This window comes from Hyperolius riggenbachi, chromosome 2 (genome assembly GCF_040937935.1).
Source record: "Hyperolius riggenbachi isolate aHypRig1 chromosome 2, aHypRig1.pri, whole genome shotgun sequence".
In the NCBI taxonomy this organism is placed as follows: domain Eukaryota; kingdom Metazoa; phylum Chordata; class Amphibia; order Anura; family Hyperoliidae; genus Hyperolius; species Hyperolius riggenbachi.
In genome coordinates, this window is record NC_090647.1 from 250,229,151 (window position 1) to 250,247,965 (window position 18,815).

Below are 18,815 nucleotides of genomic sequence, written 5' to 3' on the forward strand. Positions count from 1 at the left end.
TTAAAAGAAATGCCTGAAAGGGTTAATAGAGTTACATTTATTTTCCCCTGTATGCTTTATCACTCACTGCACTAGGAAGTTTTTTATATCTGAGTGTGGGAAATTAGGTATGAGCCAGTCTCTGTATGCAAAGCGGGGCAGTGTGAAAATGGCAGTGTCCTGCTTACAGAAGTGGATATTTCATTAGCATGCAAGTTATACTTTGCTTTCTGTTGCTTTCTGCACTGGAAAATGAATGATTTGTCTAATGGTTTTCCTGATTATGCTTTTTTTTCTTTGTCGAATGTGTGATCCTTCTATTAACTATTAGGCCTTGGGCCCACTTGCAGTGCTTTTAAAATCAGCTCTGCGTTTGCACTGCTGCAAGTGGAACCACCCCATAGGGTTCCACTGCTGCAGCGCTTTGTTGATCGCCAGTGAACGCATAGCAGTACAAAATTGCTGCCAGTGGGCCCTAGATTTTACTCTAGCGCATTGGTTTAGATTTTGTTTTTTCTCTTGTAACATCTACCGGTATGTAAATGTGTATTGTTACTGTAATTTATTTTATTTATTGGCCTAGGTGGTGATATAAAGGATACATTATGGAATCCTTTTGAAAACAGAAAAGAAAGTTCCTCTCAGCTCCCTTCTGAACTCTCATCCCCAGTGGGGACAGTTTGGACTTTAAACACTTCACTTCCAAAATCCAACAGCCATCAGCCTCGATCTATATCAGTGTCTGCCATCCCTACGTCTGAATCACATGGACCTTATATTTATCCTGACAGCCTCCAAGATCCCTTTCCACCCTCTACACCAAGCAATAGGTTAACACTGAGGACTCCTCATGGGATTACAATAACCCCACCCACCACACCTATGTCAAAGAGGCACATGAAGCTAAAGCCTCCCCGGACACCCCCTCCACCCAGCCGCAAAGTCTTTCAGCAGCTGCTACCTAATTTTTCAACTTTGAAAAGGAGCAAATCTCATGAATCACAGCTTGGAAACAGAATAGATGAAGTTCCTCCTTTAAAGTAAGTTAACAACACACAGAAATAATAAAAAAAGGGTTATTTTGCTGGTTCAATCTGTTCAGTTGTGGAAGTTAAGTTAATAATGTTACAATAATAAGGTATATTTTGCTTTTTCATTCTGTAGTATTGTTGACGTTAGTGCTTATTCAGGAAATAATACCAAAATATTATGTACAGTTAAAACAGTGTAAATAAATATGGACCACACTTACGAGTTGCTGTTCTTTACATATTTATTTCAATTAATGCAAATCAATGAGCGGGGAACTTATTCTTGCCAGCTGAATTCTAGAGCCTAATTTACTATAGCCAAAGCAGTGTAAGTTGCAATCCACTGCTTAGCCTGCTACTAGGTAGGATATGATGCAGCCACTGAGTTCAGAGAACCGCTGACTCCCATGCTGCAGCCTGCTCCACTGCAAGGAATTAGGAACTATGCAGGTTTGTCCATATTGCCCTATTCCTCATTGAGCATTGCGCTGCCCCTACTGCAAGCAGTAAGTTTAATCTAATAAGGTGCTGGTATGGTATTAATAGAAGAGATCTATTTGTGTTAAAGAGAAATCTGTACTCTAAAATTCTTACAATAAAAAGCATACCATTCTATTCATTATGTTCTCCTGGGCCCCTCTTTGCTGTTTCTGCCATTCCCTGCTGCAATCCTGGCTTGTAATTGCCAGTTTTAGGCAGTGTTTACAAACAGAAAACATGACTGCTAACCAGCATGTGATAGGCTGAGAGACTGGGTCTGTGACCCACACAGAGCCTGGAGGGGGTGTGGAGAAGGTGTGTATAACTTCTCCCTATCACAGCAGAGCAGCGCATTCCAGCCTGAGCTGACAAAGGAAAGAAGATTAGATTATATAACAGAGATAATACAGCTACTGTGCAACTAGGAAAGGCTGCAGTAAGACTATAGGAACTTATAGGATAGAAGAAATAAGGCTGAAAATGTTGTTACAGGGTCTCTTTAAGGGAAACCTGAAGTGACAGATTTGTAGAAGATGACATTGCTGTGCTTTTTAAACAAAATTAGTTGATTGCTTATCTGCATGCAGCAAGTGAAGTCAGACTTGTAGATTTGTGTTCAGAGTTAGGCCGGTGCTATTGTCTTTTTCACACAAAAGATATAATTTCGGGGCAGCACGGTGGTGTTGTGGTTAGGGCTTTCGCCTTGCAATGCTGGGTCCCCAGTTCTAATCCTAGCCAGGTCAACATCTGCAAGGAGTTTGTATGTTCTCCCCGTGTCTGCGTGGGTTTCCTTCCACATCCCAAAAACATACAGAGAATATGATACATACACGACTACACCATACATACATAGACATATGTGTAATATGTCAGCGCTATATAAATACTTAAATAAATAAATTGTTAGTGTAATATGTTGACCAGTTGAATGCGACCTAATAGATAAATGGCACTCAACTTGCGAGCTGCCGAACGGATCTACTCAACCCTAGCGACACCGATCCCCCCTTCCAATCCCATTGTTCATGCCGTTCGCCCCCCACCCGCCATGTGATGTCATGCATTTCCCGCTCGCCATCCTTCCGTCGCTCCCCGGCGTAGCAACACAGCGTGTCGCCACCTGCACAGCCGACATGCATGTATACAGCCCGGCCCAGCAATTTTGCCCAAGGGGATCGGGTTCTGATCCCCGACAGGCATTATGCTTTGGAAGTGTATACAAGCCCTAACTGCTCACAAGTTACATTACTCACTGCCTAGCCAAACAAAATGTAGCTGACAGCTCACCTTTTTTGTAGGGCCTTCCTGTGCTGCATTTTCAGACCATTCAGTTGTACTAGATTTTTCTTCCTAAACTTACTGGCATTTGCACAATGTATTTAGTATGTTACACAGTTTGTAGTGCATCACTTGCATTACCTGTTACACAAGCAATGTAAGTAATGTATGTATATAGCAAGTTAAGAAAATTGCGTAAATGTTGGTGGCTTGCACTGTCTTCACACTTAACGTTTACCAAGCTTTTATGAATGTATCCCTATATTACATTTTAAACAGCTCATAACCTCTCTTAGGTGCAAAAGTTTGTGGCGATGTCTTTGAGCATTGCAGAAGTCCATGCAACATTCACTTGTTAAGTCCTAGCACCTGTGATGTTAGCATTCACCCCATTAACCAGTTTATGACCCTCTTATAGTGCAGACATACAATGCAGTAAGGTGAGAGTGTAGGTCAATGAATAGGTGTTTTCCCTGTATGTGAGAGTTTAAAGGATGCATTATTTTTGGGAATGAACTTTTCAATCACAATGAAAAAGGGTGTTTTCCTACAGCTGTGCACCTATCCATACAGTCTTAAAGGACAACTGAAGTGAGAGGTATATGGAGGCTGCAATAATTATTTCCTTTTAAGCAATACCAGTTTCTTGGCAGCCCTACTGGTCTATTTGGCTGCAGTAGTGTCCAAATCAGACCACAAGCAAGCGTGCAGCTCATCTTGTCAGATCTGGCAATAATGTCAGAAACATCTAATCTGCATATGGTTAATAAGGGTCTGTGGCTAATAGTATTGGAGGCAGAAGATTAGCAGGATATCCAGGCAACTGGTATTGTTTAAAAGAAAATAAATATGGCAGCCTCTATATCCCTCTCACTTGAGTTGTCCTTTAAGACGTCAGTTTCCATTGTTAGAGAGAAAATCTGTAACATTCTGGTGCAAGCTCTTAGTTTGTGAGCGATCTCGTCAGCTGATATGGCATGTGTATATTTGCATTATCTGCATTGAATGGTAAATTTTTAAAGAAGAAGTCCGCACACAGGCTTTAGGAACAACCAGTGCCAAGTTTATTGTTCCATACATGTCAGACCTGCAAGGCCGACGATCATTTCGGGGCCACTAACGGTCTCCTTTGTCAAGGCAGATAGCAGAAAGACATATACATTGACAAAGGGGACCGTTAGTGGCACTCTTCAAGCCCAACTCCAGGATGTTTTGTTTTATTTTTGTTTACCGTAGACAGAGTTTAGAAATGTTTAGAGTTGTTATTGCTGTCTGTGCTCCCATTACTGAAATCTTTCTTCACTTCCTGTCCTAGGGCCCTCCATTGACCTTTGTGGTGTTAATATGAAAAATGGGGATTCAAACCCTCCATTTTTGTGATGTTACTCTTAGGGCTGGTTCTCACTACAAGAGCTTTTCTGAGCGCTTTGTGATTTTAAAAGCTCTTGCTAATGTACTCCTATGTGTCTGTTCTCACTTGAGGGATGTGATTAAAGGATACCCGAAGTGACATGTGACATGATGAGATAGACATGTGTATGTACAGTGCCTAGCACACAAATAACGAGGCTGTGTTCCTTTTTTCTTTCTCTGTCTGAAAGTGTTAAATATCAGGTATGTAAGTGGCTGACTCAGTCCTGACTCAGGAAGTGACTACAGTGGGACCCTCACTGATAAGAAATTCCAACTATAAAACACTTTCCTAGCAGAAAATGGCTTCTGAGAGCGAGAAAGAGATAAAAAGGGGAAATTGTTATCAGTGAGGGTCACACTGTAGTCACTTCCTGTCTCAGTCTGGACTGAGTCAGCCACTTACATACCTGATATTTAACGCTTTCAGGCAAAGAAAGAAAAAAAGGAACACAGCATAGTTATTTGTGTGCTTGGCACTGTACATACACATGTCTATCTCATCATGTCACATGTCACTTCGGGTATCCTTTAAAGGGACCCTTAACTGAGAGGGATGTGGATGTTTCCTTTTAAACAATACCAGTTGTCTGGCAGTCCTGTTGATCTCTTTGGCTGCAGTAGTAGGTGAATCGAAACACCTGAAATAAACATGCAGCTAATCCAGTCTGACTTCAGTCAGAGCACCTGTTCGGCATGCTTGTTCAGGGGCTGTGGCTAAAAGTATTAGAGACACAGGATCAGCAGGAGAGTCAGGAAACTGGTATTATTTTAAAAGGAAAAATCCATATTGTTCTCAGTTTAGGTTCCCTTGAAGTATAAATCCCCCATAGCATTGCATGAGCAAGATCTTTTCAAAATCAAAAAAAGCTCTTGCAGTGTGAACCCGTCCCTAGGCCTGGAACCCACTAGCAGCGCTTTCTAAGTGCTTGTGATTTGAAAAGCTCTTGCTCATGTAATGCTATGAGGAATTTTTTACTAAATCACATTCCTCAAGTGGGATCACACCCATAGAATTCCATTGGAAAGTGGTTTTCTCATCATAAGCGCTTACAAAAGGCTTAGAAAAGCGATGGTAGTGGGTTCCAGGCTTTATAGAGATTTCCCTACTTCCTCTCTGGAGAGGAAATGAAGGAAACTCTCACAGATGGGGATTCAACACCTTACAGCAATAAATACCAAGCAGAGGCTCGAATCCTCTTTCAAACTATTTAAAACTAACATTTTTCTCTGGGTTTGGATTTTGAAATTTGGTAAAAAAAAAAAGAAAATGTGCCAAATGGAGACATGAATGGTCTGTATTTTCATTCTAAAGTTCACGGCCATACATTTGGGGGAGGCATTCTTGCACTATAATTAAGATAAATAACATTTGAGATGTTGTTATGTGGAGGGTGACAAGATGAAAAGAAAAATGTCATAGTGGAATGCCAGGAGATCTTACCGTATACAGTGCCCCAAGGGCCCTAACACCAAGTTCCACTTTTGTCGAGAGAAGCTCAGTGCTTACAGTATTGCTTTCTATATTGCAAGTAGTAACGGCAAAACATTTTCAGCTTGATTGGTTTCGTTTTATGTGCATATAAAACAGTCATTCCACAGTGTTACTACCAGAATTGAATCCGAAGACATAACAACCAAAGTTGTTTAGGTTATATACCTTTAATGACTAACTGTACAAGATTTCTTTGCAAGCATGTTTCAGAACTGGATCAGAACCATACAGTTTTGGGTATGGTCCTGATCCAGTTCTGAAACATGCCTGAAGAAGAAGCTTAAAGTTTTGAAAGCTTGCAAAGAAATCTTGTACAGTTAGTCATTAAAGGTATAACCTAAACAACTTTTGTTGTTATGTTTTCAGATTCTCTCCATGACCAGTACCAGACTACACACAACTGACTAGCAGGAGCATCAATCAGTGGATTAGTGTAGGTTTTGAAAATAAGAAAAAAGGCTTCTGACTTGTGCAGCTAATTACTCTTGTAGGAGCACCATTGCCAAGGTTACATACCGTAGAAGTGCACTCTTAGCTGTCTGCAGATTGAATTGGTATCTCATTGAGATATCTTTAAATAACATAAAAAAATGCACCGATTAATAGATGTTTATAGCAATTTTATAACAAATATGGAATTCCATTTTAAATACAGTAATCTAAACAAGGAGGCTGTAGGATAATACAGGATAAAATGAGTAAATCCAAATGAATGATTTAATGTGTCATATTTTATGGCAGCATTTTACTGATTATTGCTTTTTGTATAGTGTAATTTCCTCTCCCTACAAATCACTCTTGTTTGTTTTGCAGGTTCGGTAAGACACCAGCTTGTTCACATATGGATGTGTGAGATGATCCCCAACCATTTTGTCTTACAACTCAACACGTTTCTGTGTTCTTTGTTACTTTTCTATTTTTACTTCATGCTCTGTCTTGCATTTTTGTTCGGTTGAATCTATCAAGCTTCTCCTAGTTTTCTGACTAGCTGTCACTGGTTCTGTATCTTATATATTTTCCTGTGAGCAGTGTATGGAGTCCATGTAGAATTTATGTGTAATCATCTACAGGTCACTAAAAATTCTAAAAATTGGCCGATGTATTTTATATACGTGTTCAGTTTTTTCCCCATTGTTAAAAAATGGTTGAAAACGCTGAAAAAATGGATAGGTCTATAAATAGAGAAATTTACAATCTACAATACCAACTGTGGAAAAATCATCAAAGATTAATATCAATAAATTCAGTACTTTGTTGTTTCACAATTCCAAATATGGGATGTCCATAGGTTTCCCTATACAGATGCCAAAGGTTTACTAAATCCATGAGAGCTCTCTGGTCAAAGACCATGATACTTCACTAGCACAGCTGCTATCACGCTAATTAACGTAGCGGCTACTACGTTACTTAACATAGTTGCAGCCATGCTAATGAAGTATTGCAGTCAAAATACAAGAACAGCGCACCACACTTACAATAATTGCACATAACTTAAGAGCGCACACTACACTGCTAGGACCACGTGTAGCATTCACGCGCTAGAATAAACTCATGCTGTGTCAGTGCCATAAGTGTAGTGAATCAATCCCATTGAGAGCTATCATACTGCCAGGAAAGCTGTAGGTATAATCCTTCTGAGCATTCACTCTTATCCAGATAACTGCTTTTGATAAACACTGATCTATTCGCTTATGTTTAGAACGTTTTCATTTTCTAGGTGCTGAAAAGAAAAGTCAGAAGAAGATAATGTGTTTTCTCTTTTTTAGATGTTCCACAAGGTTCACCACAGATGGTACGGCGAGATATAGGGCTTTCAGTAACACATAGGTAAGATTTTAGTTTGATTGGAAATATAAATGCTTTTAACAGTCATTAAAAGTCATTTAGAATTAGAACAATGGGTTAAATCTATGTAGTATGCTTCCAATTCTGTCTTTTAATAAAATGAAATAATGTATTCATTTCTATGGACCGTGAACACAACTACCACAATTAGATCATGCTTCATTAATTCACATATAGAAAATGCAATACATGCCTTAAATGTCAAGGGAATTACAATTATGTGCAGGTTAAAAAATGTGTTTAAGTTGACCACAAATTGTGTGTTAGTGGGTCTGTTTTTCTAAAACTTGATGATCTCAGAATTAATCCCAAATTAATTATTAATGCCAGTATTCTAACAAAACAACTAGTATGCATGAGTTGTACAAATACAAATCAGTTCATCGAAACTAAATTCCTGCCCTGGTTTCTGTGACACATTTTTATCGACATAAAGGTTGGTGTAACAAGGTGATCAGTTACGCGCTTAAGGCAGATGTTTGGGCATAAAATTGAACAATTACCTGTTGGGAGAAAACATCATACTTCTCTATCCCCAAGCTGATTATAATCCTCAGTTGAGTCCTCTTCAGTGAAATGAAGTTCCCTGACATCACATAGAGGCTGGGCACACACTAGGCGGTGCGCTTTGCTTGCGTTTTACTGCATTTGCATTGTCTTTTTTTAACTATGGTTTTGTATGCATTTTATGCAAATTTATTGGAATGTGGCCAGTATAAAAACACAATTTTTATGTTCTCTCTGGCTCATCACTAAGAAGTCAGCAGGAAGAGGAAATACATCATCAAACTTGGTTTTTATACAAAAAGGCATAAAAAATGCATAAAACAGTATACCTCTGCGTCACCATTGACATACATTATGTGCGTTTTAGAAAAATATGCAGCAAGTTCTACGTTTGAAAAACGGACGTTGCAGAACGCCAACACACAAGTTTTTTCATGCAGCCCATTGACTTACATTATGCGCGTTAACGGTAGCGTTTTACCCAACGCCTAGCGTTACTGCCTAGTGTGTTCCTACCCAGAGAGTGAATTGTGTTTTTCCACTCCAGTGCCTCTTCAGTAGGCCAAAGCATATAGGCCATACATAGCTCATGTTACCAGAATAAGCTGGATGTAGCCACCTGTGAAAAATTCATTGGCTTTGGTTTTCTCCATCATGTTTGAGGAGAAGAGAGTTTTGCATGACTGAAGAAAATTGAGGATCAATGGAATTCTTGGGAGACAAGTACATATAAGTGCTCTCCACTCAGGTAAGTATAACAATAAGTACTCTCCATGCAGTTTATGATTTTTCTTTATACCTAGATATCAGCCTTAGAAAGAAACCAAGGCTGGAATGCTTATTTCATCAGTATGATTGACTATAGTAAACTTAACCCTAATTGTGAGATATATCACCTAATTTCATGCTGTACTGTTAAATACGCCTCTTCAGGCTTTCCTAAGCTACAGATGACCAGTATGTGCTGTATTGAAACACTAAAAGCCTGAACACACAAGTGCGCTTGTGTCCGCTTCTGTCCCCTTTGCAGCAACTCTTCTTAGTAACATTGATGTGTTGATGAGAAGCAGACAGCAGGCTAGTGTGTACAGGCCTTAGCACATTTTTAAGTTTTTAAATAGTAGATGAATGTGCATAAATTATAAACTGATAATTGGATCATAATCTTTTTCTGAAAATAATGCAGCATTACTGAATTGTTTCTAATTTTTGACAGGTTTTCTACCAAATCTTGGTTATCACAAGTATGTCACGTTTGTCAAAAAAGTATGATGTTTGGAGTCAAATGTAAGCACTGCAGGTGAGTTGATCCCATTCTCTCTGCATTTTGTTCTTATGCCTATCTAATACCATATAAAAAACATAAGGCAAATAACATGATGTTATCATATTGCAGTTAAGTTTAATATTTAGGTATCCTGAAATATGTTATGTAGAAGCACAAATGTGAGCTCCTGGAGACTTTAACTCCCCCACTCCCCCCCATTGGTTGCCATGAAGGTAGTGCCACTGTTGCCCTCAGCCCAGTCCTGTCACCTATGTGGCCTCCCCTCCACTAGTTATGCAGCTACTGCTCCCTCCCCACCTGTAATGCATTACAAATTACTGGTGAATCTTTCCTATTGCCCCTGCAGGTCCCGCCAGGCCACCATTGGTTTCCCACCCCATGTCTCCTCTCCATGTGCATGCAGAGGGAAGCATGAAGCATTTCATACAGGGAACATTTTTGATGATACACATCTTTGTGTATATTTGACTATATATGGTGTTTATTATTTATATAGTATGACTGCTATATCCATGTAAGATACTTGTCACAACCCAACCTTTTCCACATTTATATTTATTTTGCCCCTGTATATATGCTTACCTACTAATAGCATGTGGATCTTCAAACAAAATCAGTAATGTAAAGCTCACTACCGTGGAAATGGCTGTCAGGATGAGAGTACCATTGCATAGAAAGCCACCCAGCCGGATCACAGTGGTCCTGCTCCTATTTTCTGTGATTAGGATGTGCACATTCTATGAACTCTGACCAAAAATGGTTACCAGACATATAATTAGTTATTAATATGTTAGGAGTTTGTATGCAGGACTTTTTACCTGTCTCTCTCATAGACAGAGAACAGTTCATTTGAGTTGGGATTTGTAAAGAATGTGACTATTAAAGCATGTGTGGAATAAACAAGTGGCAGGCATACACAGTAATGCAAGATGCATCTTAAATGGAAGAATGTAGATTAACGTTAGTTTATTTTTTACCTTAATCAATGAAACAGTTTTTGGACATGAGCGGAAAAAAGAATGTACAATATGTATTGTCAAAGTATTCCAACATCACTTTTGCATTGAGGTTGGCCCCACGCACTACTGAGGTACATTAATTAACATGATCATAGAGTAGGAAGTACAGAACATGTTCAGAGTGTGTGACATCCTTTATAGCAAGACAGTCCCAAACCACTTTTTACAGTTGTGAGTAATTTACGTTTTTTTTATGCATAATGAATGTTTACATTTCTATTGTAGTAGATTGTGAGTGCTTGGATCTCAAAGGGCCTAAAATCTGTGTAAGGTTGGCTGTGTGGCAGGTAATTGGTTTGTATCCTGCCTTGCTGTGCTAGAATCTCAGGTGTGAATCTTGGCCATGGCACTATCTGCACCGAGTTTGTTATTCTCAGGTTTTTTTGAACTTCCTTTGGTTTATCGGATTTCCTCCTGTATCTAAAAAAACATATATTGGTAAGCTAGCTGACTCCGCCCATATTGTCCCTAGACTATGAAAGACTGTGTACCTGTAGCACTTGTGTTACAGGTTTGTTTGTGCAAGTTGTGCAGCTGTATGCATTGCCATTGTCTTCGTCGGTGTGTGTATTTGTGTGTGACTGTGTATAGTTAGTATAGTGCATATTTTAACTTTTTAATAAATGCATTCAAAATCAGGATTGTAGCAGATGAAACCTTGTATTGTTATGCAATATTTCTAGTTATCTCCAGGTGTGTAAGGGTATGTCTGCTTTTTTGTTCTTATTATTCAAATCTACCTGTAGGCATCATGACTACTCCCAGTACTAAATTACCCTTTTTTTCTGCTAGAGAATAGGCTTAGCTGGTTTTTCTGCTGTCATTCTATTTTTAGGATCGTTGCTGCTAAAAAAAAAAAAAGTATGCCTTCGCATGGGAAGGAAATATTTGTGTTCATTTAATTATATTTAGCAGTTAGTATGTCACATTTTATTAACTGTAAGTATAATATTATGTGTTTTGAACTTTCAGATTAAAATGCCATAATAAATGCACAAAAGAAGCCCCAGCATGTAGAATATCTTTTCTACCTTGTAAGTTTTGCTGTATTTTAACACTTCTCAGTTTACTAGTAGTGGATGCTGCAGTTTAGTAAGCAGACATGACGTTTTTTATAATTTGTTTTAATTCCAGTACAAACTGACGAACAAAGAATAAGAAGGACAGAGTCCGTTCCATCAGATATTAACAACCAGGTGGACAGGCCGCCAGAACCACTGTTTGGAACTCTCCCTAAAGCTCTCACTAAGAAGGTACTACAGGCTTATTATGTTACCTTAATTCATGCTGGTCACAGTGAAAGCATTAGAGCAAAGCAATTTGCCTCTTCAACACTGAATTGCAATAATTAAATGGAATATATACTGATTTGTTTTAACCTTTGCACTATTTAATAAATGTTGCAGTTTTGGAAGTTGAATAAATTAATGAATGATGTTGGGGAAATATCAGATATTACAACCATAACACACACAATAACACCTTTAAAAATAAAGTTGTCCTCAACCTGTATATAATGGCTTAAATAAAAGCAAATAAAAACAGAGTGTTACCGATATAAATGTCATAAGTTATTGGTTAACTACACAGTGGACAAAAGATTTACCATGGCTAGCATCACTTAAACAGTAACTACCCCACCCTAAACACCTTATATCAGGCATGTCCAAAGTCTGGCCTGGGGCCAAATAGGGCCCGCCAAGCCTTTTCTGGTGGCCCCCAAAGCTCTCTACATTTGATAATTCCATGTGGTCTGCAGGCCGTAGCTGCAGTGCCGCATGCAGGGGCCACCTTGTGTCACTGCTCTGCCTCCCCCTTTGCTCGCCTGTAGGTTAAGCCACCACCCAAGCAGTAGCAATCACTGATTAGCAGCCACCATTATGCAAGCAGCAGTAACGGCCACTGATTAGCAGCTGCCACTGTGCTAACTGCACATGGTATATGGGTTATTTCACGTTATTTACTTCAGGAAACAATTACCTTATTGCCATTCATACCTTCACAACTACTGCTTGACTTGCGGAACCTCTAATAGACGTCATGGGACTTTATCAGTAATCCACAACTTTCTCTCTGACTTCATTTGTGGTCTCATATGATTTAAGAAAGAGGCGCTCCTTACTAATAGCAATTGCAGATCACAAAGAATATGCATGTGTTCTTCCCTTTGTGCCTGCACTGGGGTTTTTGGTGCAGTTGTAAATGGGACAAAAAGTAAATTGCACCAAAAATGCAGCTTGCGGTGTGTTTGCAATTTGACAAAAATTGCATGACGATAGTAGGAACAGCAACAAGGACTTTCTGTAAAAAAGCGTGACATAGCAATTCCCTAAGATCAGATTGCATGCAGTGGGCAAACGGCTTTATGGATAGTTTTTTACAGTCTTATATTGACCTGTGGAACTTTGTCAATCAGAGATCTTAGCTGCACTTTGAGAAAATAAAAAAAGGGCAGGAGAAATTAGTTTCATTAAAGAATGACAGGTATTCTTCAGCAAGCTGGCTAGGTACCATTGATTTAACTTGTCCTGGGCATGCAATTTTTATGACCTTCAATTTGTATGTTTGTTGTTGCTTGTAATCTGTTTTTATTCGGGTTGCATTTTGACTTATTTCTGTGTTTCTAGGAGCACCCTCCAGCAATAAATCACTTGGATTCAAGCAGCAATCCATCTTCAACCACGTCTTCTACGCCTTCTTCTCCAGCACCTTTCCAGACCTCAAACCCTTCCAGTGCAACCACTCCACCAAATCCATCACCAATGGGTCTCAAAGACAGTCGCTTTCATTTCCCAGGTAACATTTAATTCTGGGATATTGAAGTGCCAGGTAAATTAAGTGGCAAATAGGTTTGAGCTCCACAGAGCTGTGCCGTTCGGATTCCCAATTCCGAGTAAAACTTGCCTGCAGCAGCTGGGGGCTGCTAACTTACTCTTGTTTCCGTCTATAGCCAGTGGGCTTCACGTTGCGTTCCATCGTGTTCTGTGACTCCAATGCTTTCTCCTTCAAACCTGGAAGGAGGAAGTACCGGAGTGATGTGGAACACGATGAAACGCGATGTGGAGAAGCAACAAGGGTAAGTAAACTGCCATCCTGCAGTGGCCCGCATGTTTTACTGAGAATTTGAAATCTGAACAGCAGAGCTCTGCAGAGCTCATGCATAGTGGCAAGTTACAAATATAAATTTACATGACTGAAGCAGATTTGAAGTTCTTGTGTATTTAATTCTGCATTATATATGACTTTAGTATTCCTTAATGGATCACAGTTACAAAAGCATGCTCATTTCATCATTCATACATAAAGATAATGCCTTGAGTTAAGTTACCACAGATCCTTAGTTCAGTTAAGAGCATGGTATTTAACAGTGAGCTTTAATACTTTAATAGTCATTTTTACATCTAAACTGGCAATGTAATCTAACCTTATTAAACATTTTCAAACATGCTCTTGGATAAGACACTCTATGAGCCAGGAAAAAAAATTCAGCTTTCAAGGTGTAGTAGAGGGTTTCAGATCTTTTTCTGCACTTCAAGTCATATAATTTTTGGGACTATTGGCATCTAACCCAAGTAGTAGCTGTGCTACCATAACTATAAAATCAGACTGAGGCACTAAAGTGAAAATGAGGCGTTAGTACATGCATGACACAAAAGCACATATTCTGCACAGCTGCACTCAGGGTCCAGCTAATCTTACATTGATGGCATTCCGTAGTTGAAACCTGTTTAGCAAGTTTTAGTTATTTTGAATTTGCAGAACGTCGACATCTTTTGTAGCGCTTTATTTATCGACTTGTCACTAAATGTCCCTCAAAATCGAATCCTTACTATAGTCTAAGGCTAATTTTATTTGCATATTTCTGGGATGTAGGAGAAAACCAGAATACCCAGACAAAACACACGCAAACACAGGAAGAACAGACAAACTCCTTGCAGATTGACTCCAGGTCCAGATTCAAACTGGGTACTCAGTGCTGCAAGGCGAGAGTGCTATCCACTACGCCACCATAGAGTGCTAATGTTAAACTTGCAGGTATTGGCCCTTCATAGGTCAAGACCTTGGAATGCCATCCCAGACAGACTACCCACCCGGGTTATGGAGATGCCTCAAAATTTTGTGTGGTGGGCCAAAGGGAACTAAAAAGCCCCCCCCCCCCACCCCCCACCAAAGTTACTGATTAGTGCGGTAATGTTATAAACCAGCAGCACAAGTTGGCCAGAGTGGTCTAGAGGAAGGCTTTGCATGGCTCCTCCCACTTTTCTAACACAAAAAATGTTTTGGTGTTTTTTCACCAATGTTAGAATGTAAATCTCTTCTGCTTCCTGTTTTGTTATACCAATGCTGCATACATTGTGCCTATTAGTCCTACTCTCGAATTGTGTGTAACCAGGTCTTCCAGGTTGAAATAAAGTATGCCTCTTGTTGCTGGCCTTTGTTGCAACTACAATTTGAAAAATCAAAACTACAATTTAAGCCTCAATAGAAGAAGCTCAACATTAGTTAAACCATCTCATTTCCTAGCACAAAATGAGACACTAATACAGCCAACTTCAACTGATTATGTATCATGGAATAAAAGTCTGCCTAAGGCCCGGTTCACATTAGCGGTTGTTTGCCAAACGGACCGGATGACCTGACCGGATCCGGACCGGATCCGGATCGGAACCGTACGGTTCTGATCCGGATCCGATCCGGATCCGGTCAGGTTGCATCAGGTGGTAATCAGGATGCGATCCGGATCCGTTTGGCAAAGTTAACGTAAAAAAAAAAAAAAATGTTGGGGTCTGGGAGGTCAGCAGAAGGGGGACCTGTGGAATCAGGCCCTCTGCTGTTTAGCACTCACCTCCACCTCCGACATGCTGCCAACATCCTGCCAACACCTCCAGCTCGTGCTGCTCCACTCCAAAATGCTTGCCCATGTGTCCCCAGCCAATATCGCCGCAAAAATCCGCATAGGAAGTGGGGTAGAACATCCGGATTTCTCAGCCAGTGTGTTGTGCGGCCTCCGGTTCCCATTTGTTTGTATTGGCCGGATGGTGCAGTCCGGCTCCGCCCCGGATACGGCTGCCGGAGGGGCCGGATGAAAAAATAGCGCATGTTGGAACGGAGGCCAGAGTCCGGATCCGGCCCGGATCCGGTCCGGCTCCGGTTCTGCAGAACGGACCCATGTGAACGGACGCATAGGCTTTAATTGCTATGCCGTGCGTCCGTTCCGTCCGTTCTGCAGGCGGTGCGGCTCCGGCACGGCGATTCCGGAGGGCCACCGCAAGTGTGAACCGGGCCTTAATCAAAGTGATCACCTTTGAAATAATTAAATGAATCTGGCACCTTGAGAAACAGCAGCTCAGTCCAAACCAGAAATTTATATTCTAATATTCTTGGTATATCTAACCAGAGCATCATCTCCCAGTTGGTTCCTTACTGTATGAAGTCTGTGGTTATCAGGATAGTTAGAAGACCAGTCTTTCGTTCTTCTTGGGATCTGGACTTCAAAAAAGGTGTCAAAGGCATTTTAATTTTGTCTTGTTTACATCATCAGCAGTACTTAATGGTGTTATCACCACATTTCACAAAAATAGCAATCTGCAAATCACTAAATACATAATTCATATATATATATATAGAGAGAACCACAAGTTTGTTGGTGTACTTAAAAACATGTAGGTATCAACACTTGTGCAACAGTAGTGTCCTTGTAAATAAGGCATGTCCTGCATGATAGACTTCTCAAATTACTTGAGTGGTACAGCACAACTTTCCTTATACACAAGCTGAGACTGACTGCTATCGTGGAAGGTCAAAGGTGTATATAAAGACATGGCCATATCGCTGTGACACAAAGTTGATGTCTCCATAGGAGAGCCCTCACAAGTGAAATCACTGAGGCTGCCATCATGTGAAATTTTACTGGTGAACTGAGCATTGTGTTGGCTTTTCAGAGAATAGTTTGCTTACATCGTTGTTTCATTCTGACTGCATTTATACTCATCAGTATTAATGGTCAGTGATTAGCAAATAGAATACTATATGTGCTACATGTGGAGTTCGGAGTGTTTTCTTGACATATATCTTGTCTTGTCAGTCAGCTCATGACTTCCTCATAAGAATGTATTTTCATATACTTTTCTCCTGCACCTTGATACAAGAAAATGTAAGGTGGGGCTTTGGGAAATTTAGGTTTTTGATACAGTGGTTTGGGTGTGTTTGTTTTTGTGACATGCTATATTATTTTTCTGGAAGTGTTAAGAACATTGGCACAACTGTTAGGCCTCGTTCACATCTGCTGCGCTGAAAAACGTGTTAAAGCGCATGGTAAAAAACGCATGCGCTTGTGCGCGCTTTAGTCCGCGTTTCTGTGCGTTGCGCTGCGCTTCTTTAAAGCACGTTTTGCTTACTGTAGCAGCAGCAGTTGTCAATAAAACTTTGTTTTTGTATGTAAATGTATTTTTTTCTCCAATTAGGGGTAAAAAACGCATGCGCTTCTATGCGCTTGTACGCGCTTCTATGCGCTAAAAAAGCGGACCCATTCACTTGCATTGCTGTGCGCTTTCCAGCTCAACGCACAGAAATGCCTGCAACACTACGTTTCTGTAACGCTGCTCAGCGCAGCGCATAGATGTGAACCAGCTACATTTAGTTACATGGAAAAATCAATACCTTGCTGAACGCACAGGGCAGTGCGCTGTGGAAAGCGCACAGTAACGGCCCTGATGTGAACAAGGCCTTAGGATGATAAGTGTAAAGGCTTGTGTAAAGGCACACTTTCAAACTGTTCTGCACCACAGGTGGCCGTGTGCTTTACATAAATGCATATCACTTGTGGTGTTCTCCATTTCAGCACTGACCCCTTTCAGTAAATGGGACAACTGTCGGCCAAAATGAATGCAGCAGTGCATTGTCAGAATGCATGGCATATGTGGGACCACATATGCATTTTGGTAGCTCACTTGGTACCACATGATTCTTTACTGGCCTTATCATTGGTGCACAGATAAGGTGTAAGTAGAGACAATGCCTGCACATCCAGAGTGCAGGCAAAATCAGGACATAGGTACAGATGATTTTTACAAGAGCTGCTTGGTAACTGACTTTTGTAACTGACTCTACTTAGAACAGATCAGCCTTAGTAGACACACGAGTTAGGCATATAGTAGAGCATAAACTCTAAGGTTGGACATACCATAATAACAAACCAAGGAGCTCTATTGTTTGGCTCTGAACATATCGTGACACTTGATTTGGCGTGAGGAAGTGGGCGGAGACCGCGAAACATGTTGCCACTGCTATTAAAGATTATTCATTTATATATGAATTTGTCTTCATTGAGGTAAGCCACCTCAAACCTTATTTATTTTATAGATTTTAATTCATTGTATTATCCTTTGGATGCCCTTTCATCCTGTTTGTGCATTTGCTACCAGAATAGGCTAAGGTTTTGGTTTTGGGTTAGCATTGAAAACGTTTTTCTGTGCACCAAGCTGATATTTGGAATTCTGACTTGAGTAGAAATTATTCTGTTTTCTCTCATAAGTTGACTCTGGGAAATGCCTTTTGAATTTAGGGTGAAATCTATGTACATTGTAATCTTTTATTTGTCATCAACATAGTGTACGTGTATATTTATGCCATTGTTTCTCAGTCTACCATGAAAGTCAAATGAATGTATTTCTAGCTTAGTACAAAAGCTGAGGGCACAGTGTTAATTGTGAGGTTCAGATTGAAGGACCACTATCACGAAAAACTTTAAAATTTAAAATACACCTGTACACATACTTAGAAGAAGTTAATTTCTCCTAGATTAAAATGCACTATAAATGACTTTTCTCCTATGTGGCTTTCATTTACAGGACAGGTTTTGAAGTAGTCCATCTCCTCATTTGGAATTTGCAGGGTTTTCTTTTTTATCTTCAAAAACACTTACCGTTTGCCAGCTGCTCAGTCCAACAGCCAGAATAGTGTGCAAATGAGTAGGCAGGCTGGCTGGCATCTTTGTGTAGATGCCTTCCAGGGATTGCTTTGTAAAGAATGAAGGAAATCCTGAGACTCTCCCATGAGGAGATGGATTAGTCCAAGACCTGTCAGAGCTTTACTTCCTACTGTAAAGCTGTGTACACAGGAGCTGAAACTTGGCCGAGGTGGCCTACAAGGAGCCCTATGCTAAAGTATCCAGTGTGTGTACAGCAGTCCTCAGCTGCTCAGCTAGCAATCAGCCTGGCAGATCGCTTTGTTCCGCGCACCAGCTGAGAACATTGTTCTCCCTGCTCACCTGACTCAGTCATGACATCACACCTGCTCTGCTCTGTTGGCCCTCCAGCTCCCCGCACAGCAACAGTCTGTACATCCTCAGCCCTGGCATGTAGTCTGAGGGATTGGGGTCAGGATCCCCACTGGGCGACATGCCTGGTGGGTGTGTACAAGGCTTAAGTGACAAGAACATAGGAGAAAAGTCATTCATAGTGCATTTTTATCTGGGTTAAATG

At 40.4% G+C, this 18,815-nt stretch overlaps 1 protein-coding gene across 2 annotated transcripts in view; it reads left to right on the forward strand.

Moving 5' to 3' along the window:
- KSR1 (kinase suppressor of ras 1) overlaps positions 1 to 18,815 on the forward strand; it is a 221,561-nt gene that overhangs the window by 137,287 nt on the left and 65,459 nt on the right. Inside the window, exons 4-10 of one of the 2 annotated variants that reach the window (XM_068268488.1) lie at positions 563 to 1,019; positions 6,487 to 6,491; positions 7,440 to 7,500; positions 9,242 to 9,325; positions 11,305 to 11,366; positions 11,467 to 11,585; positions 12,960 to 13,128. In XM_068268488.1, coding sequence (XP_068124589.1) covers positions 563 to 1,019; positions 6,487 to 6,491; positions 7,440 to 7,500; positions 9,242 to 9,325; positions 11,305 to 11,366; positions 11,467 to 11,585; positions 12,960 to 13,128 — 957 coding nt within the window. Of the gene's footprint in view, positions 1 to 562; positions 1,020 to 6,486; positions 6,492 to 7,439; positions 7,501 to 9,241; positions 9,326 to 11,304; positions 11,367 to 11,466; positions 11,586 to 12,959; positions 13,129 to 18,815 lie in introns of those variants that run through there. The other variant, XM_068268487.1, reaches the window with a different exon arrangement.